Raw genomic sequence first — 22,876 nt, forward strand, 5'->3', positions numbered from 1 at the left:
CCTCTCTCTCTTGATTCTTCTCTTTTTCATCCTCTGTAACCCGCAGCTTTTCCTTCACCTATAAAAGGGGAAGCAGGGCACCCCATGAAAAGAGGGGATTGGAACACAAGAGCACGACACGAGCACACGGCTGAGCGGCAAGCGAGCTCTCAAGCACCCGTTCACTCATTCCACCAGAGACTTGGGATCCTCTCCCTCTCTCGCCTGTTTGTAACCACTACTTGCAAACCAAGTGTCGGTAACACGGACAGCAGCGAACTGGACGTAGGGACGTTTCGCCCGAACCAGTATAAACCCTTGTGTCCTCCAAGCACACCATCTGAGCCAGACGCGCAAACACAAATTTACTCGTCGGTGGTCCGAAAACACCGACATAACTTTTCTAGCAAATGTTTCTCCAAAAACAGTTTTAGTCCTACTGGAGCCGAAATTATTGGGGGGAAAAAAACCAGCTCATGGATCAAGACTCTTTAGTTTGGCCCAGAATAACCACATGGCCCATTAGTAGGTTGGCCCAGACCAGTACAGCCCAGCCAAGAGGGGAAGGGGAACGAAGAGGGACGCAGCGCTTCCGTGGAAGGAGAACGAAGAGAAACGCAGCGCTTCCGTTCCGTGGCTAGGGTTTTGGCGTCCGGAACCGCAGCCATCCAGCTCTTTCCGGCGAGGACGAGACACGTTGTGGGGCTAGTAGGCGGCGCCTGCGGTTTCGGCGGTCCTTAATCCCCTCTCTCGGCAGGGCACAGATGGCGTCCGGCAGTCCGGCGCTCGAGCCGCTCGTCGACCGTGAGTACCCCCAAATCGACTAGCCATATGATTTCTTCGCTTCCCGACCTTCTTCTGTCTGATGCTCTCCTCCTGCTTCTGCAGAGATCATCTCCGTCATCACCAACGATGGACGCAACATTGTGGTAAGCAAAGCCCCCTCAGTCTCTTGCTGCCGTGCCATATGGTGCTTGTGGCTAGTTAATTCATCTTGTTTTCTGCAGGGTACGCTCAGGGGATTCGATCAGGCCACCAACATTATCCTCGACGAGTCCCACGAGAGGGTCTATTCTAGAAAGGTTAGTTTTGGATTGCTTCCCCCAATCAATCCTCACCTTTCATTTGAATTCTAAGTACTAGCCTACTAGGGATTTGCATTCAATTCACAACATATGAAACCAGTTGTTTTTTTGTAAAATTGAAAACCCAATGCCCTCCAACACACAGCTATACCAAACCAAACCACCAGAATACCTGGTTTAATTGGATGCCATCTCATCAACACAAAGTCACCTTTAGCGCTCATGTACGAGCTCATGTACGATGCCAGACAAGTTATGTTGTACTCCTCGTCTCCTCGATCTTATGGAATCATTGCCTCATATATTTTTTTTTACATTCTGTCCTTTGATAATTCTGATAATCAGTGAGCCATTTAGAGCAACTTTTCAAGTTCTCACTGAGTGCCTGTTTACCCCCAATCAGGCCTTCAATCTTATTTACCCATAGCGTTCTACGTGGCACTGATGCTCTGCTTTCAAGTACTCTGTTTCCTGTATGAATTGAACCCTTTGTCAGCACAGATAGGCTTACAAGTATGACTCATTCAGTACATATTGTTCATTACAGAGTTTGTCTTCCATTGGGTACGGATTTGCATTGGTTTCCTTTTTGTCCCCACTTTGTTAATCCTGCGGTTCTCTTTTGTAGTACTGTAAACTGGTTTATTTCACGATCCTTGGAAATTTGCTACCAAAAATGTAAATGCTGAGAAATTTTTTGTGCCTTAAGGTTGAACACTGATTTAGTACAGAATGAGTCTACATTACAGTGAGCCATGTGTCGTCCGGCGTTTGGATAGTTGATCTTTGATAAGTTGATGAGTATCGTGTACTGACATCCTAGTTTCGAGGATTGATTGAATTGTTCTGACTGAATTTAAGTGTGTTTAAAGTGCTTAAGAATGATTCTTTATACCCACTGATGATTTAACAAATTATATGCTGCACTGGTTCATGAATCATGATTCAGGTAATTACCTTTGACACCTGACATCTCTAACGATGTGTTCTCATCGAACTGTTTGCTACTCTGTTATATGCATGATACTGCTCCACTTTACCAATTCACTTTTTTGATGCATTAGATGCCCACTCCATGTTTCTATGTTTGCTCAGTGGTCTTTTAAGGCCTTGGCCCTATTTGGATTTTTTTTGGGCGGGGGGATTCTGACGAGTATCTCTCATAGAGATATGGTTGGTTCAGAACATTTTTCCATGGCCCATCCTGCTCTTCTCCCTTCTAGTTGAAGCCTCCTCTGTTCAGTAGTGCATAATCATGGCATTAACGATCTGTAGGCTGTTTGTATCCTGAAGGTTCTTAGGTTGTGATAGTGCTGTGAACTAGCTGTCTTGTATTATTGATCGATTGCACAACTGGGTTGAAATGAAATACCAAGCGGTTGCACAATTCCTCTCGTGTACTTGCATACTGCATGTGCCTCTCTCATTATATTCTCTAATTTTTGCTGCGCATGAGAATTTAGCAGTACATTTGGATTCTTGAGCCTTATGAGAATGATTGCACTTGCAGGAGGGAGTCCAACAACTTGTACTTGGTCTGTACATTATCAGGGGTGACAACATGTAAGATATTTCCTCCATGTCCTTTGAGGTTTTTGTTGCTTCCTTCTGGAAGTCAATAATGCACTCGTTTTCAGCTAGTACTGCATGTGCTCGGTTTCAGAAATATTTAGTATTCTACCAAACTGAAGCTGAACCTAATAGTCGTTTGTCCCATTCTTGATCCCTTGACCTCATGTGATACATGCAGAAGCGTTGTGGGCGAGGTTGACGAAGAGCTGGATTCAAGATTGGATATGTCGAAGCTAAGGGCGCACCCACTGAAGCCCGTTATCCACTGAGGTCTGAGTGTGTCTTGGGTACTCTGTGGACTGGATGAGTCATTGTTGAATGCAGGATGTATCATCATCATCATGAAGAGGGGACTGATGAGTAATATGAACATGTATCTTGCGTATTGTGAATCAATGAATATGTGTTAGTTGTTGGGTTGCTTGCCTACGCATTCTGTAAGACTGCAGTTGCCTATTTTCTTTTTTCTTTTTTCGTTTTTTTTTTCAAAAAAAGGATTGCAATTATTGCTTTGGATCCCGTGGGATGGATGCCAGTGCCGGGTGGGGGTGATATATGAATAGCAGTGATAAAGATCCAATGCAAGGGAACTCAAGTCGACTGAACTGAAATCAATTGGCTGTACTCGTAGATACAATATGCTTGATTCGGCTCAAAATAGGAAGAACGAAAGAAATAGGGGGGAAAAAACAGGGAGGAGGATCCTCTCGTCGTCGTCATCATCATCTTCAACCTCGGAGTCGGAGGCACGGCGGCAGGCAATTATATTGCAGACAAGACAGGTGCAGCAGCAGTGCACAAGTGCTGAGGGCAAAGTATCGCGCTAATGGCTCCGCATTAGAGGTGCGAGAGGGACCGGGCATCTCATATACCCGGCGAAGCATAATTCGGGGCCTCAACGCGGTCTAATCTGAATTTGGGAGGACCCTTGGATTGCTATTGGCGTTACTAGACGGCCGATCACACCCAGGGGTCATACGGTGCTCACACGGGTCGTGGGATGAAGCTTTGGTGCGTGATGTTTTCTGGGAAGAGGACGTGCGCTACATCCTAGCGACGCCTACAAACCCAGGACACGATGATTTGATAGCTTGGCATTTTGATACAAAAGGATTATTTTCGGTGAAGTCAGCTTATCATGTACTTGATGATGAGAAGCATCGATCCAAGCTGCGGCAAAAGGGAGAAAGTAGTAGCAGCGGTAATACAGGGAACCAGGCGGGTGTCTTATGGCGCAAACTGTGGAAGATGTCCTGCCCTCCAAAAGTGAAACACTTCATGTGGCGTCTAGCACGAAACAACCTTTCTTTGAAGATGAATGTTGACGGCTCTTAACACCCTCTTTTGCCATCAACAATTAGCCATGAAATGCATAAAATCAAGCATGAAATGACATTTTATGTTTAGATTTCACTTGGTTCCACATGTATTTTGGAGAATTGTGCTTGCAGGAACAAAATAGGTAAAAAGAAGCAAAAACATACCTTCTAGAAGCCATCCACGTGGCCAGGAGAGGCAGGGCCCACAAGGGGCGCCGCCCGGCCCCACCTGGCGCCCTGCCACGTCACTGATCCGTGGGAGGGTGTCCTAGAGTGCTGTGGAGCGTTGATCCACTGTCGGTTCACTCAGTGGCCGAGATTCACTTCGCTTGGATTGAAGAGCCCACCGTCATACAAAGAGGAGATCCAAACCGACCTAAGCACCGCCTTACTGTGGGAATTTCGACATGTGCTGTCTTTGCCACCGCCTTAGAGAGCTAACCAGCACCCTACGATGCAAGGTCGGTGGAACCAAGGGCCGGGTGGTGCCCCCTTGAGGCCGCCCGGCGCCCAACTAACCTCCACCACCTTGGTGGCTGCCTATAAGTACCCCCTACCTCACTTCAGCTATAAATAGGACTCGTGATGCTCATTTGTAAACACACAAGTGAAGAAAGAGCTCTCAAGAGAGTAGCTTAGCTTAGGATAGCTAGTCTCTAGAGAGAGAGAGAGAGAGAGAGAGAAGGCGAGGAGAAGCTGGAGGAGGAGCCGGGCTTGTCAGCGTCCTCTTCTTCGTGTAGCTCCGTGACTCTTCTATGGTAATTATGTTCTCATTCTTGCATTAAGTTTTGTTACATTTTTGTTGTTTACGGGTTTCACCGCTTGGTTAGAGTGCTCTAGTCTTATTTCATCAGGATCCAGATTAGTGTAGTAAGCGCATAGATTAAGCGTGGTGCTTAGGCTATACCTTAACTGTGTTTGCAGCTAAGTCTCCGGATAGATAGTGGTAGGTGGCAAGTGGTGACAGCCTTGTCCATCCTCTATATTCCACCACGATAGGCTTAGTTATTAAATCGTAGGGCTCGTGGCAGACCTTGTCTAGTTAACCCTCCTGGTTGGTAGGCGGGTCGTGCCCCGAAGTAAACAACTGTTATTTACCATTCCTTGTTCAAGCAATAGTTATATAATAACCCATAGTATTCACTCCTTTCCTCCCCAACATCCATAGGAATCCATTAGTTCTAGATTTAGATCACTCCTTGTTCCCTGTGGATTCGATACCCAGGATTACTCTTTGGTGAAAAGCTACTCTGACAACCGTGCACTTGCGGTCTATTCTGTGTGTGCCACCCCTGGTGTCAACAAGCTTTTCTAGTGCCGTTGCCAGGGAAACGGTAGCTGATCATCTTGAATCTAGAATTAGGATTTTAATTTTCATCCTTGTTTTAGCCTGTTATGGAAAACATGTCTATATACCAATATGCCGCTCCACGGAGTACGCGATTAGAACCACCTTTATCATCCCAACCTATATTTTCTGATAGTTTTGAACTACGCCCTAGTTTCATAACTAAAGTTCAGGAGCATATTTTCTCCGGAGATGAGAAAGAAAACCCATACATTCATCTGCGTGAATTCGAGCAAGTGTGCTCATGCTTGCATATTTCAAGCATGTCACAAGAGACCCTTAAGTGGAAGCTATTTCCGTTCTCTTTGACGGGATTAGCCAAACTATGGTACACTCGAAACGTAGGAAGTGTACATAGAGAATGGGAGGTGTTGCAAACTAAATTTTGCATACCTTTTTTCCCCTATCTTCCGGGTAGCTCAACTCCATCGTGAAGTTCTTAATTTCTAGCAAAAGGGAAAAGATACCTTAGGTGCAGCCTGGGCCCATTTTAATGATATAATATGTTTGGGCCCGACCTAACTATTCCTGATCCTGATATTGTTACAACATGTATATCTAGGACTTAGTAAGGAAACTGCCCATTATGTAGATATCTCATCAGGAGGATCATTCCTTCATTTGTCTCCCCGAGGAGGGAAAGATGTTCTCAACAAAATTGCTGAGAATACTCCCTACACGGGTATTCATGATGAATGTCCTGAAATAAATAATATTTAACCACAAGAACTAGAAGCTCTAGACGCCAAAACACCGATTCTTAGTCCCGCTCAGCCCTCTAGTAGCTCTCCTGAACCAATACCCGAACCAATTTCTGAACCCCTAGAGGAGGAAAAAAAAGCCCTTTAGAATTTCCCTTTGAAATCGAGGATAATTTGTTTGAAGATTTTGAAAATGTTAAAAACTATCCTCTTCAAGCAAAACCATCTTCGAGACAACGTTTTGACCTTTCCGATGAAGAATTTAGCCGTGAAGATCTGCAAGACCTTTCTACCATCCTTAGTCATGAATGGACTATGGAGGCTGAGGTAGCAGAGAATGTTCTTCGAATTGATGGAGCATCAGATTCGGTGCACTGTCAAATCAGAGGAAGGGATATAGAAGCCTCGTATAACCCTGTCATAGGTTTAAATTTAATATCCACATCTTTCATAGCTAGGAATCTACCCTACATTCCTCTTTATCCAACGAACCAATGTCTTAGAGACCTGGATGGTAATATTCTCAAAAGTCATGGATTAGCCAAGACTGTTCCGGCCATCATTGATGGTGTGGAAGCCTTCTTGGACTTCTATGTCTTTGAATCTGGCAACTTTAATGTCATCATAGGACAACCTTGGTCCAAATTTCTATCGGAAGGATCTACCAAATGCCAATTAGATGTCCGATTTGGTTGGAAGGAATATTATGTTCCTATCACTCGGGCAATAAATGCTATTGCCGAGCAACCTCCTGATCCTGACCCTTTAGAATAGGCAATAACTAGTGTCTCACAAGAAACAACCCAGCCTGATTTTGAGGAGGACGCTCAATTCTTTACTCAAGAAGAAGCCGAAACAGGGCGAACCCTTTCGTCTAGATGAATCTGAGAGACCACCTCGACCCCTAATCGAGTTGAAACCTGTCCCTTCTAGACTTAAATATGCTTTTCTTGACCATGATCCTAAGACCCCGGTGATCATTAGTGATAAGCTATCCAAGGCCAAGACCTACAGACTCCTCATCGTGTTAAAAAAGCATAGATCTATTTTTGGCTATTCGCTACAAGATCTAAAAGGGATTAGCCCTACTCTTTGCACGCATCGTATTCCTATAGACCCTGAATCAATCCCATCTAGGGAACCTCAAAGATGACTTAACAACGCTATGCATGAAGTTGTCAAGAAAGAGGTGTTAAAGCTCTTGCACGCGGGGATTATTTATCCGGTCCCTTATAGTGAATGGGTAAGCCCCATGCAAGTAGTCCCTAAGAAAGGTGGAATGACAGTCGTTCAAAATGATAAGAATGAACTCATACCTCAACGGACTGTCATGGGTTGGAGGATGTGCATAGATTATAGGAAGCTAAATAAAGCCACAAAGAAAGACCATTTCCCGTTACCTTTCATAGATGAAATGTTAGAAAGGCTAGCCAATCACTCTTTCTTCTGCTTTCTGGATGGATATTCAGGCTATCACCAAATACCCATCCATCCCTGAAGATCAGAGTAAAACCACTTTTACTTGTCCATATGGAACTTATGCCTATAGGCGTATGTCTTTTGGACTATGTAATGCTCCTGCATCCTTCCAACGATGCATGATGTCCATCTTTTCTGACATGATTGAAAAGATCATGGAAGTCTTTATGGATGATTTCTCATTCTATGGCAAGACATTCGATGGCTGCCTAGAAAATCTAGATAAAGTCCTTCAAAGATGTGAGGAGAAGCACTTAGTCCTAAATTGGGAGAAGTGCCACTTCATGGTTAGAGAGGGGATAGTTCTAGGCCATAGAGTGTCAGAATGTGGGATAGAAGTGGATAAAGCAAAGATCGATGTGATCGAGCAACTTCCACCTCCCACTAATATTAAGGGAATTAAAAGCTTCTTAGGCCACGCTGGTTTCTATAGAAGGTTTATAAAAGACTTTTCTCAAATTGCTAGACCTTTAACTAGTTTGCTAGCATAGGATGTTCCTTTCAACTTTGATGATGAATGTCTGAATTCCTTTCATATATTGAAAAGGCTCTCGTTTCGGCCCTAGTCATACAACCCCCTGACTGGAGCTTACCTTTTGAAATAATGTGTGATGCTAGTGATTTTGATGTTGGTGCTGTTCTTGGTCAAACTAAAGATAGGAAGCATTATGCCATTTCCTATGCTAGTAAAACTTTAACAGGATCACGACTTAATTATGCAACCACTGAAAATGAGCTTTTGGCTGTAGTTTTTGCCATAGATAAATTTAGATCTTACTTAGTAGGGGCTAAGGTAATTGTTTATATAGACCATACCGCTTTGAAATACCTCCTTGCTAAGAAGGATGCTAAACCCTATTTGATCCGCTGGATTTTGTTACTCCAAGAATTTGACTTAGAAATAAAAGATAAAAAGAGAGTAGAAAATTCTGTAGCAGATCACCTCTCACGCTTGCAATTTCATGATAGTGACAACCTCCCTATAAATGATTTCTCGCGTGATGATATTCTTCTAAAAGTTACACACATAAATCTGTGGTATGCAAACATCATTAATTTCATAGTAACCAGCTATGTCCCGTCGGGTGAAAATAGGAAGAAATTGCTATACCAAAGTAGAACCCATTTGTGGGATGATCCATATCTCTATAGAGTCTGTTCAGACGGACTCCTTAGAAAGTGTGTCCCTTTAGAAGAAGCCACTAAAATCATAGAAAGATGTCACTCTGCTGAATATGGAGGCCATTATGGACCCTTTAGAACACATGCAAAAATTTGTCAAAGTGGTTTCTTTTGGCCCTCCATGTATGAAGACACAAAAGAGTTTATTAGGAGGTGTACTTGGTGTCAAAAACATGGAAATATAAACACCCAAGATGCCATGCCACTTACTAATAATCTCCAAGTAGAATTATTTGATGTTTGGGGAATAGACTTCATGGGACCATTCCCAAAGTTTTATGATTCTGAATACATCTTAGTGGGTGTTGATTATGTCTCAAAATGGGTAGAAGCCATACCATGCCGAGCAGCTAATGCTAAGCATGCTAAGAAGATGTTTCAAGAAACTATCTTCCCCTGTTTTGGTGTCCCTAGGATGGTCATTAGCGATGGAGGACCTCACTTTATTGATAAAAATTTTAGATGCTATTTGACCGACCAAGGAATCCAAAATAGCATAGCCACATCGTACCATCCTCAAACTAGTGGGCAAGCAGAAACCTCTAATAAGCAAATTAAAAATATCCTATAGAAAACTATAGAGGAGATGGGGACAGGGTGGAAACATAAGTTGCCAGAAGCACTTTGGGCCTATAGAACTGCCTATAAAACACCCATCGGTATGTCTCCATATATACCAACTAGTGTATGGGAAGACTTGCCATCTTCCCGTAGAACTAGAATTCATGACTCATTGGGCCATTAAGAAATGGAATATCACTACACCACAACACTGATATAGCATCACATGTGTGTCGTTATAAGTTCAGTAATACCGTTGAATAGTTGGTCGCTATAACTGCTCCACGGACTAAGTGTCGGTAAATATACTTTTTCAGATGAACTATTGGTCGCTAAAAATATTTAGCTGTAATGTTGAACCATCAGTCGGCATAAAACAGTAAAAAAGACATACCTTCGGTCGCTATAGGGTCATGCCTCGAGAGCGTTGGAAACGAAAAAAAGGCGTGTTCCCCAAAAATTTCAAGGCCAGATGCCCCTCCACTTCAAACCCTACCTCTTCACCTTTTCAACCGTCGCCCACACCAACTCCCCAGCCACCGCCTGCCAGCCTCCCTTCAGTCCCGCCATCCTCCACGGTCTGCGCCAAACCCCCGCCGTCGCCGCCCCAATTCTCCGCCACCCGCTAACTTGACATCAGCCGACCAAATTCCCCCTACCGCCCCTCCACTGGTTCCCAGCCCTTCATCTTCCCCCAAATCAAGCTCGATTCAACGCGTAGCTCAAAGGGGTAGCCCAAGGAGAAGTAAGAGAAGAGCGGTGCTCGGGAAGAGAAGCGCGCCGCCGCCATCACCACCGCTGCTACTTTGTTTGAGCTCATCCCACCGCCCGACTGACTGATGGCCACGAGGCATAGGGCATGGTCCTCCCCCACCTCCCTGTTCACCCCATCTTCCGGCACCAGGTAACCAACTGCTTGTGCCTTTCTCCCTACCTTGTAGGTCCCCTTGGTCCTAATCTGATCCACTGCAGGTGGGGGTGGGGTTTGCCGTTGCTGCTGCTACTTGGGGATAGGAGATCCGGATGAGGATGTCATGGATTTATTCTCTCAAGATTTCAATTTTGATTATTCCACTCTACATCACTATCGGCTACTTGGTTAGATTCTACTAGATCCCGCAGCTATAGGTAGGCACTAGATTATCCATGGTACTGATATCGATGACCCCCTATTCTGTTCCAAGATCTGTGCGAATCTACTGATGCTATTGCTTTGTTCCTGCTCTGTTCCTTAGTGTAGCCAAGATCTGAACAAGCAGACGAGTCAATGGAAAAGAAAAACCAAACTTTGCATTTTGGTATTAGGTTTATTAAAACCTGCTGCCTCCTGCTCACACGATAGAATTCGAAGCACCATCTGCACCCTGCTCTTGCTTTGCCTTTGTGCTCTAAAACCTACTTTGCTCAAAATGTTACTAGCATGATAGCATCACAGAATAGTGGAAAAGAACTATAGATATATTACTGTGAACGATTGTGGTTGGAACACAGGTGTATCTTGATGATAACATATATGAAAACACTTTGTACTTATCTTCGCTAGCTAAAGCTGAAGGTTGTGTGAGGTGATAAACAAATGAGTGTGCCAATGTTTCATTTTTAGCTGCTGCTTATGATTCCACAATTTTATTTTTACTAGTTTGTTCAGATAATATAATCACAAAATTAGTGTTCTGTATTGTGTCAGGGCTATGCCCTTGTTCCAAATTAGTGAATTTAGCAACTTTGTTTCTAAATTGAACCACTCATGGGCTCTTAGTAGGAAAACATAATTTGCCATCTTATAAAGAGATTTGCCATGGTATTGTGCCCTGCCTTTCTAGTCATTAGTCAATCAGCATAGCAGGATCGTCTGCAGATACAGTTGTTCCCTTGGACCAACATAATCTAATATTATTTTAAACACTCGTTTGTTTCATCCCAGCTCCATGTCTCCATCTCAGGAGTACAATTAACTTTGACTTATATGCTCTGTAATTGAGCATTTTACTGAAGTTTATCATGCCCCTGAAATGGAACGAGTTCTATCTATATCATTTCCTGTGTCTATTTTAGATCTTGGTACCATCGTATGCTTGAGGCTTTACAATTTCATGGCTGTGTAATTGTTTGGCCATGTTTATTGAAATGCATAGAAATTTCTACTGTTGCCGTCATGCCAGGGCGCCTAATGTTCTAGTGGTAAGTAAATTTTCCTAATGTTCATTTACTGCTGTAGTTCACCAGATCTGGAAAAGCAGCCGAGTCAATGGAAAAGAAAACCATAATTTTGTATTCTGGCATGATAAGTAAATTTTCTAATGTGCATTTACTGCTGGTCTAGCCATGCACATATTATCCATGGTAGTTGGTTTGTTGTCACCAAGGTTTGGAAAACCATAACAAAAATGCAAACTTACATTTTTTGCCTAATCTATGTACTGTACTATTTTGTTTTCCAATTTTAGGTATCAACTTACTTGCACTACTTTAATTCACTACTTTGTTTTCAAATAATCTACTAATCCGCAAAATTGCACTACTTTACTGTGTTTCTGAGCTTTTCATTACCTTGTTGATAGTGTTGCATAGCATTTGTGAGTTGGTGTTGAATTGTACAGAATTGTGATAGGTTGGTATTTGTGTAGGAACTTTTCTTCAAAGACTAAAAGGCCCAATTCATGCAGAGATTGATAAATTGACAGAGCTAAATAAAAATCACTATATGCTTTCATGTGAATTCATGCTTTTCATTTGCTACAAGGTGTTGACTAATTTTTTTTACATTCGTGGGTGCAGTTATATGTAGTATAATAACTTCACTAGATGTATTCATATTTCAGACATCTTTTTCTACCCTCAGACACCTACTGAAGCTGTAAGAATACACTATCTTGTTCCTCTCTTTATGATATATACATAGATAGTTCAGTTGAGTGTGTAAGAATTCTTTATCATGTGTTTATTTGTAGGAGGAAATTAAATTGTATAGATCTTGATCTGAAATGTGGGGCAGCATTTTATATTAGTTCATATTTTGGGCCCTTGCATTTTTTACTTTCATCAAACAGCTATTTGTGATGTTGATACACTGCAATCACACTCTTCAATAACTGTATTTGAAATTTCTGTGATTTGTCCATGTCCTAGAAATTTTAGATAATAAACTTTTTGATTCTATGATGCAAATACAGCATCCAATGGGAAGTTAACTGCAAGCAATTTACTTAGCTTGGGCTCTATAAGATATATTTCAGAAAGCATATTTTAGTAACGACTTGGCTCGAATAACTTTAAACTCCCTGTATGTGTAACTTATTAACCCTAGGTCTTTGGCTATTTGCTTATATTCATTTTTTGTTTGTTTGTTTGTCTATGGGAACTTAACTGCAAATACTAACCTGACATAGCTTTTAAATACACTTTATTATCTGCATCCAATTAACTTATTTTCCTTTGAACTTTACAGCTATTTCATTTGTTCATACCTTTTTGTTTGTTTTTCTATGAAAAGTGTATCTAGGTTGGATTTGTTTGACCTCTTGGTGTTTATATATAGGTTAGTGAAGCTAGCCTATAAAGGCATCAAGTAAAGAGCAGATCACTTTAGGTAATCCAGCATTGGCCAACAACGAGGTGCTGACCAAAGAAATACATTAGGAGATTACCTCAGTACCTTCTTGATGACACACAAGGCCCACTAGTTTCTTCTTTAGACGAAGATCAGCAATGGCCAGGGTAGACTCCCTCTCACTTGCCATGCCAAAGCCCACATTGCTTGTTCTATAAAAATCATTTTAGCTCATGTTTGGTAGTTCTTGCATTATAGTACGAAGGTACACTCAAGAAGGACATGTTGATAGCACAAAGGTGAATATCCCTTTTTTCCCTCTGAATCCTACATTACTTTGGTAATGACATGCTCTATTTGCTTTGGTGCCTCCCAAATCTTTGGAGTGGCAAAATTCTTATGGGTTGGTTGAAAAGAGATAATTCTAGGTTCTATGTTGCTTAATTCTTATGGGTTGGTTGTGTAGAGAAGTAGCAATCCATGTGCAAGCATTGCTTTTATCAAATTAATGAAATGTATTATCTGTCTATAACCTATGCTTTCCAATAGTTTATTTTATATACTTGCTTTATTTCAGAACACTACCTTCCTGCTTCCTGATAAAGGGGAGACAAAAGCTTCGTCTGCAGATGCCCAAACTTTTTGCAGAGAAGAGATATTCAAAACAAAATAAGGATTTTCATGCAAGCCATAGATTTGCTAAAAACTGTTAGTGAAATTTCAGTATTGAGCTTTTGGTGTTAGTGAGCTAGGCTTTTGGAAACAAATGGTGGATGTATGACTTTTGTTCATTAGGAAATAGGATAGGATGTAGAGGTAGAGGTGTTTTTTTGACGCAGAGGTAGAGGTGCTGATGGCTTGCTCATGCACAAACTTCATGTATGCATGAATGAACCAGTGTCAATGTATTATGCTCATATTAATCAATGTCCATGTTTGCATGGTTAATGTATACTGTAATGAATGTTTGTGCATTGATAACATACAATTTTGGGGTCATTATGTATTGATTAGCAACATATATTTTGTCTCTGTGTGAATGGTTCGTGTCGGACTGTTAGTTGCTAAAAGTATTTATAGCCTCAAACTATGTGTCGGTATATATAGCCCCTAAGGCGTCTGATAGTCGGTCGCTAAAAACTTATCGGTCGGCATAGGCTATACCGACACCACTTTCAGCGTCTTCAAGTAAGTGTCGGCATAGATCTATACCGACTGATGGAACATTGCTATATCGACCTATACCGACCGACCGTACGTCACTATTCTAGGGGCTGTGGTGTAGTGTATGACATAGATTTAGCAGGACAAAATCAGAAAATGCAAATCTCTAAGCTAGAAGACTGGAGAGGAAAAGCTTATCATAGTGCCAAACTCTATAAAGAGAGAATTAAACGATGGCATGATAAGAGAATTAAGAAAAAAGAGTTTAACCTTGGAGATAAGGTATTTCTCTTTAACTCTAGGGTCTGACTTTTTGGGCATGGAAAGTTGCAGAGTAAATGGGATGGACTGTTTAAAGTAGTTGCCACTTCACCCCATGAAGCCATCACACTAGAAAGCGATGAAGGCAACATTTTCAAAGTAAATGGGCAACGCTTGAAACTTTATTATGAACACAACATGCAAGAATTAAAGGAGCTAGACATAATAGAATTTATAACCTTCTAGCACCTATGCATGCTCTTGTGTTTTGAAATGGGCTAGGTAGTGTATTTGTATAAAAGGGCTATACGACCCATTCCAATGCAAGAAAAATATATACTTGGGATTCTGGACCCTCATTTGACATGACTAAGGCAAGGGGCAGGCACGGGCCATCTGCGCCACGCCGCCCGGCACCATGTTGGCGCCGCCTAGGTGTCCAGGTGCATCCTCTATTATCCCACGTGCGAGGGGGCAATGATCCTAGGCATTTCCTTCATTATCACCACGTGTTTATCCGAGATTCCAACTGATTCTGGTGATCCAAAGCATGGGATAATCATGGGAAGCCTCATCCCTTCTAGCTACCTCCCTATAAGTACCACCAACCATTCCTTCTATCTCCACAAGCATTCCTTCCATTCCTCCACCTCCAAGGCGTAGACTCTCTAGTCCTTCCACCATGGGTAGCAACCCTCCAAAGAATAGCACCTGCTTCTCGCACAGCCGCTCGTGCTTTGATCGATGAGATCGATCAAGAGGGAGTCCTAGAGGTGCAGCCACTAGCCTATGCCACCCCACCGAAGAGTCCATTGGGGACTCCGCCTACCAGGAGCCCGAGGGGAGCTAGCCCAGCACCGCCCTGGCCCCTATGAAGCACTCCTTCAACTCTCCTCCACCCAGGCAGTGTCCCCAGCCGCTGGACTTCTCTAGCAAGAAGCTCCACAATAACTAGCCCACTCGTCCAACCACTGAGGACATCACCCCGAAGAAGCCAATCATGGTGCGCCTTTACCCCACGCTAGATCTACCTATGCCCATGCCTGCCAATGAGCATCGTGCCCTAGTGATCTCCGACAAGTTGGAGGATAGCCTATCTCTCACCAATAGTGAGAGTACTCGTAGCATCATCCCTGTTGACAGTAGTTACCAATCATTATAAACATCAATATAACCCAAAATAATGCATGAAAATGATCACCAACATAGACTTAGGGGTTTAAACTGACAATTTCCATGAGTTTTGATGAATCTGTGTTTTTAGCAGGGTTTAATCAGAAAATCATCAAGCGGGACTTAAACGTTAAAGGAAAAATCAGAATTCCACCATGAAACCAACTCCAGAAGGTTCCAGGAGGACTCTAGAATCCACGTCACCGAAGCAGGAGGCTGAAAGGCTACCAAGTGGGGCTGCCCGGCCCCACCTAGAGGCCGCCCGGCCCCATAGGGGCCCACCTATCAGCCTCATTGCTATGTCAGTTTCCCACTGCCTCCTAGGATGCATCTAAGTTGTTGCTTAAGTCAGTTTGATCCAAGGGCTCATGTTGTATTCTTAGGGCTATATAATCTAGCCCCCTCCCTCTAGGGAGACTCAAGTCATCAGATCATAAGTCATGGCTAGACAGAAAACTAGGGTTTCTAGAGATTAGAAATTAGAGCTCTAGTTCTTCAAGTTTCTAGTATAGATTAGATAGCAAGGTTCAAGAAGAGTGTGGGCTATTGCTCAGGATTCCAGATCTGCCATCTGGAGACTGGTATAGCCATTAGTATATCTATATTTATGACTTTGTGCCACTTTAATATTATTATGTTGCTGTTTATTATGTTCTTAGTTTGCTCTAGTTGTATGCTTGATATAGTTATGATTAATGATGAGTTTATGCACATGTTTGCAAAGTGCTTAGCTCATTATGCGCGTGAGTTAATTGGTTGATGCTATGTAAGTCTGGTGCTTAGATATTGTTTGCCTGCGGATGTCCTCTGCACTCTGTGTCATGTGGTAGATCACGGATGTGACACTCCTGTTGAGTCTTTTGTAGTCCACTCCCTATTTGTAGAGCACATATAACATGATTGCGAAGGTAGACAAGCTCTGTTCTTGATCTTCCTTAGTAATGTTGCTTATGCATAGATCCAGAGTTAGTTATACTATAGATGAGAGTGTATATATTAGGGTGTACAAAAGACTTAGTAGATAAGTAATGACTTAGGAATCTTTTGCTCTTAACGAATCTCCTGCTTAGCTATACTACATTTTATGAGTCTCTAATTCTATCTCTAGAATACCACTATTACCTTACACTTATTATTTATTTACCCTTTGACTTAACCCTGCAATAGCATGAGAGTGATTATTATCATAAGTATACACATTTGTCAATATCTCTATGCCAACACCACTCCATAAGCTTCTCCTTGTGGTAAAAATATAAATAACGATACCTGGTATACTCCCGAGTGAAATGCTACAATGATATATTATCTGTGCAGCTTATGGATACTTTAATATATATATATTTCTCTAGAGTTTACAAGTGTCATTAATAATTACCAACCATGCATTTCTGGCATTATGCTAGGGATGACAACCTAGTAACAAGTGATGCTAAGAAATGCCAACAAGCATTTCTGGCGCCTATTGCTAGGGAGGAGCACATGGCTAAAGAGAATTGACCAAATAAATACTTATTGATAAAATCATAACCTCGGCTTTAGCAGGCTTACCCTTGTTTGTCTTTGTTCATATCTTATAAAGGGTATTGCAGACTTGTTTGTGATTCACCAATAATTTCCAATCAGAATCAACTGAATCAAGAGGAAGCTCAACACCAGTTCATGAAGTCAATGGCTGAGAAGACTCTACATGAATTCTCTGCTCCAAGCACGAAGAACATCCGCACTAGACCAACACTCAAAACCAACAATCTCGAGTTTGAGCTCAAGCCAAGCCTCATAAACATGGTGCAAGCTACTCCATTCAGTGGAAAGGCACATGAAGATGCTAGCACTCACCTTCAGAATATTCTAGAGATTAGCAGCATAGTCATCATCAAGGACATTGCTCAAGACATCATACTACTTTGCCTGTTTCCATTCTCACTAGTGGGAAGAGCAAAGCAGTGGTTCTACATCAACAAAGATCACATCAACACTTGGGCAAGATGTTCAAGGCCTTTATAGAAAAGTTCTTCCCTGTAGGCAAGACCAATGCCTTAAGAGGAAAGATTTCAAACTTCCAACATCAGAAAGGAGAAACCATTCTAGAAGCATGGGAACGTTTTCAAGAATACATTTCAATTTGTCCTTATCATGGGATGGAAGATTAGTTGCTCATGCAAAGTTTCTACCATGGATTAACTAAAAAGGCCTCGTGAACAATTCTATGCCACTATTGGAGGATCATTTATGTCACTCAGCCCCTAGAAAAGCTAAAATTCTTATGGAAAAGATAGCCTCTAATCAAGGCTGGTCATCATGCAACATTCAATTATGCAATAAGAGTGAAGAAGTACCAGAAGATGTGTGTGCACTGTCAACCAAGATGGACGTCTTGTTGAATTGGCTTGAACAGCGAGCCAATTACAAGAAAGATCGTCAGGCTATTCAAGATGCATTTAATGCTTAGAATGTATGTGGAGAATATTTGGGGGTTGAATTCCCTGAATATCAAGAGGATGCAAACATCATCATCAACAACTCTGCTCCACCACAATAGAGACAAGGGTGGAATCAACAACAACGATCGACTTACCAAGGTAATAGCTATAATACTCCTAAGCAACCATCCTTGAGAGACCTGATCTTAGAACAAGCTAGGATTAATGAGAATATTTCTAAGAAGCTTGCTTTTAATGATAAGGTCCTAGAAAGCATAGATACTAAAATGGATAGTTTTTCTTCTACTATAAAAGACCAACTTAGCTATAATAAAAAGATAGAATCACAATTAGCCCAGTTGGCTGCTGCTCTGCCCATTGCTACTAACCTTGAGAAGGTAAACGCTATAACTACAAGAGGTGGAAAGTCTACTCGTGATCCACCATATCTGACAAGGACACGCAAGACACCAGTGGTAGTGTAGGAAGAGGATAAAACAACCGACGAAGTTGAAGAATTTGGGACACAAGAGCGAGAATTACAAGATTTTCATGACACGACTCTCCTACTATTTCCACACAGAAATCGGAAAACCAAAATGGATGAGCAGTTTGGTAAGTTCGTAGAGGTAATTCAAAAGCTATATATCAATATTCTGTTGTTAGATGCCATATAGGTACCTACCTACATGAAGTATCTCAGAGACATCCTCAACAACATAAGACCACTGCCTTCCACTAAGGTAATTAAGTTAATAGAGGAGTGTAGTGTGGCCATCCTAAATACTTCACCTGTCAAGAAGAAGGATCTAGGGTGTCCCACTATCGATTGATCAATTGGGAGCTAGAACTTCGAGAATACGCTATGCGATCTTGCAAGTGTCAGTGTCATGCCCAAAAAGGTCTTTGACAAGCTCAACTATTCAACACTCACGCCAACATCAATGTGTTTGCAACTAGCCGACCAATCGTTACGCTACCCTACAGGAATCACCGAAAATATTCCAATAAAAATACAAAACTTTTTGTTCCTGTAGATTTTGTAGTACTTGATGTGGCAGAACCACCTAATCTAATGCCCTCCCAAGAGTATTTGTCTTCCATTAGACACTAAGTACCTAAGAGAGTGCACTAAATCATGTTGTTCCGTCGAGCACACCCCAAAGGAGAACTCGAAAATCCACTTTTGTCCATCAGGATCATAAATGAGAGAATAAAGCCTACAATATTCTTAACCATTTCTTACATCACTTTATTACAACATTAGAGTACCTAAACAAGTTGAATGCAATGGCAGAATTAAGACAGTTTTACATGTAAACGAGTTTATACATTTTAGGTTTACATTTTTATCTTGCAACAGAGAGCAACATATGATCAGAATTACAGCGGAAATAAAGATTAATGGTGAATCATAAAACTTTTCTTCTAAAACTTTTAGTGAGGGTTATAAATAAACTACTACGGTCGTAGCGTGAAAGGAATCCTCTCTGAGCCCACTAGGAGGTTTCACACACAAAAATCATCTACCATCCATCAGTCACCTGCAACAGGGGGAATAAAACCCTGAGTACTCTATTGTACTCAGCAAGACTTACCTGACAGGAGGAAAATAAAAGACTCCAAGGATATGCAAGGCTTATTTGGCTTGTGGGTTATTGCATCTGCGGAAGCATTACTAAACGTGCGCCCTTATATTAAATTTTATTAACAGTCATCATTAGTCCATTAACTATCCATTCTATGTAAGCTCCTATGCTACTTTCAAGCAGGTGGTGAGCAATCAGAACCATTTTACCATCTTTCATATTCTAGTTCTTACTACAGTGCTAGACCATAGCCAAGTCGGTACCGTCACATAGAAATGGTGATTCATGAATCAATGTATCCTAGCTGGGTACGCCTAAAACACAGACCCCATTTGTACCCCAGGCACAAACAAGACCAACCCATTCCACTCCTATCGCAGGGTCTAGGTCCCCGTCCAAACTTGGACCCAAGCCCCCACACTTAGACCTAGTCTCAGTATGGTGCTTAGACCTCCACCTTTCCCCACCTCCAATCAGTCGGTCTAGAAAGAGCTGGAACCCGTGATAAGAGCGTAATGAGCCTTCCCACTCCCATAAGCAAGTATGTGCTCATGATAATAAGTCTATGACCTGACTACCATCCACAGTAACTGACAGTCCTTAATCGATACAGGCGGAACAAATGCAATTCGAGCCTTGCATATACCAGGTCTCCAATTATCATCCATATATATTCCATGTGATAGTAATATAATAACAACAATAATATCATTCCTATCTCTCGCGAGTGACAGGTAATCACTTGACTTCTATCGAATCCTATAGCATAGCCATCTACACGATTATAACATACTAGTAGGACTCATAGGATAAGGATATATATATATGCAAGTGATTTTCATTCAACTCCTTAAAACTTAATGCACAAGCATAAATTAAAGTGCAGAATAATAGGGGTTATGCACCGGGGCTTGCCTGGGTAGGATATAACCAACAGTTAACATTCCATTGTGGTGACACGATCATCCTAGACGCCATCATTTCTGCTACTCTAGTCGACTCCACAATCCATCGTGGTTCCTATTATGACATTCGTGGATGCAGCGCAGAAACGTAAATAATCACGACAATCGCCACTCTAAAATATGATTACATTGCTATGCCAATGAGTTGACTTTAATGACTAACGTACTAAGCAACAGTAGTCATGTTGTCAACAATGCGCTATTTTACCACAGTATTTTAGTTATACCATTTCAAAGTATTTCTTTATTTTGTTTAATATATATATTCGAACTAGGGCTCATTAGCTATACTAGCAAAACAATTATTCTAGAGCCACAAAAATTACCGTAGGCACCTAAAAATGTTAGGATTTTGGTGTAAAAATTCTAGAGCCAACACTACTACCAATTTGCCACAGCAATTCCTACAAGTTTGTATTTTCGCAATATTAAGTATTCAAATTAATTAGGTTACTCTTGAAAGTATTATGAAACTAGGTGAACTAAAATATACTAGCAGATGGATCATAATTTTATGAACTTAACAAAATTTGTTTCATCAATTTTTGGTTAACTACAAAATGTTCTATTGAATTTAAAAGTTTGCTTTTAGCAATTAAATTAAGAAACGCTTTAGAAAAGAAAAGGGCCGGCGGCCACTTACTCGGCCCAGCAGCCCAACGCGAGGCGTGGCCATGTGCAACAACTGACCTAGCAATGGCCCAAGGCAAGGGAGCCCACGCGCACGATCATTTTTGCAAAGGAGGGCTTGTGCTCTTTGGAAATCAAACGACGCATTGAGGTTCTGTTTCTCTAGACTAGGTCTTTGCACAAAACACCTCGGAAAGAGCTGCCTTCGCAACGGGGCAGTTCTCGGTGTGCCCACGCACATTGATGTGGTGCACCGACGGCACTGGCAGCTGCACCGGTCATGCTAGACTTACTACGACAGCAACCATGAACCGACCACTACCTACGGCTAAACCCTCAGGGGTAGGCGGTGGTTAGAGGCTCGGTGGTGCACTGTCGTGAGCTGTAGTGGTAAGCTCTAATTGCGATGGCGGCACGTCTGTCCTGACAACCTACGGCGCCATTGGAGGGAAGGGGTTAGCGAAGAAGCACCGGTAGCTCATGGGGATTCAAGCTGTGGTGGCGGCTGAGGCAGGAGGGGTGCTAAGATGGCTTGGCCACGTGCGATTGATCTGTGCAGCGGCGTTCCGAGCGTGGCACCGGCGCGTCACTACATCGATGGTGAGCTTTCTAGCCAAAACCTGCGTGAGCACCAGAGGGCATGAGTCGAGGCGAGTTTAGAGCCACAAGCAATTGAACTATTACCGCTCTGATCCTACCTCTCTCCCTAGTCCGAGGTCACGGCAGCGAATATGGCCCACGATGAGCTAATCACCGAATTGTCATGGCATAGGACTCTACCACGGCTAGATGCGGTTGAGGCAGCTAGCTAGCTCTCCCTGCTACTTACTGACATGAGGAGATGGGCTAAGAAACCTTGGGCTAGGCAAATTTGAAAGGTGGGGCGTGGTGCCTAGGCTGAGGCCACATCGTGGGGAAAAGCATGTGGATGAGCTCGAGCGGTAGGGTGTGTTAAAGCAGGACTCTGGTCATTAGTGGTAGAGCGAGCTCATGCACATAGGTGAGGAGACCAGGCAGCTTGGCACGATGTTCAAAGCAACAAGCGGTAGGACCCAAGCAAGATCACCTGTGTCGGCTAGCGGGCAAAACAGGGCAATGAAGCGTCCCATCGCCACTACATTCCAGCCCTTGACTCATCACAATGGCAAGGTTCTAGCTTAAGCACTAGGCGGGGTAGGTAGGACAAGGGGCGGCAGTGAGTACCACATCGATCAGCGCGATGTAGTTGCAACCATGGTGTAGCCTAGTGGCTAGCCATGCGAGCGTGGTGCGCTTGCAGTAAGTGGGACCAGCCGCATCTAGCTAGGACCGACCATCGCCCAGGGCAAGGCCGTGCGGCATTAGCCAGCCTGCAAGCTAGCCGGTGGTAGTGGCTCAGCCACAGTTGGAACTTGGCAGCGGCAGCGCTCGCTCTTGGATGGTGACCGCGCCCACGGGACCGACTGGTGCTAAGCATGTTTTTTAAAACAATCCAAAAACTGCTAACTGTTTACACCAAAATTTGGAGAAGAACGTGGGAACTCATAGACTTCCAAGATTGTGCTAATTAAGGAATCGATTGCATGAGGATTGATATCAGCCGGTTCGGATGCGACACTAGAATCAGCTCTCTTTGAATGACGTCAGCAGATAACGATGATGAGCTATGATTGGCATCGGGAAGAATACATATCGGACTCTACAAAAGGGGAAATATTAGGGTCCAAGTTATCTTCAGATAGGAATGTTTTCTTCATACCAAAGATTATACCGAGTCGTACTTGAGCCAGTTGAAGGGACTCCAACTGCACTGTCAGGGCTAATGATCACAGAAAATAGAAGAACTATCAAGATAAAGACAGTGGAAATCAGAATAGAAGCGTTCATGGAACTCATCTTACCCGCCACCGCGGCGT

The 22,876-nt window shown here is 42.6% G+C and overlaps 1 protein-coding gene and 1 non-coding gene across 2 annotated transcripts; one reads left to right on the forward strand and one right to left on the reverse strand.

Moving 5' to 3' along the window:
* The first annotated feature begins 567 nt into the window (after positions 1-567).
* LOC136517993 (sm-like protein LSM8) lies at positions 568-3,063 on the forward strand. The gene is made up of 5 exons (XM_066511647.1): positions 568-783; positions 868-908; positions 987-1,061; positions 2,575-2,627; positions 2,815-3,063. Exons 1-5 carry the CDS (start codon positions 744-746, stop codon positions 2,903-2,905), a joined length of 300 nt encoding a protein of 99 aa, XP_066367744.1. The 5' UTR covers positions 568-743; the 3' UTR covers positions 2,906-3,063.
* Positions 3,064-17,410: 14,347 nt separating this feature from the next.
* LOC136519325 (small nucleolar RNA R71) lies at positions 17,411-17,517 on the reverse strand. Its single transcript, XR_010774876.1, has one exon. It is a non-coding gene; the product is annotated as a small nucleolar RNA R71 (small nucleolar RNA).
* Between the last annotated feature and the right edge of the window lie 5,359 nt (positions 17,518-22,876).

This window comes from Miscanthus floridulus, chromosome 17, assembly GCF_019320115.1.
Source record: "Miscanthus floridulus cultivar M001 chromosome 17, ASM1932011v1, whole genome shotgun sequence".
Classification (NCBI taxonomy): Eukaryota; Viridiplantae; Streptophyta; class Magnoliopsida; order Poales; family Poaceae; genus Miscanthus; species Miscanthus floridulus.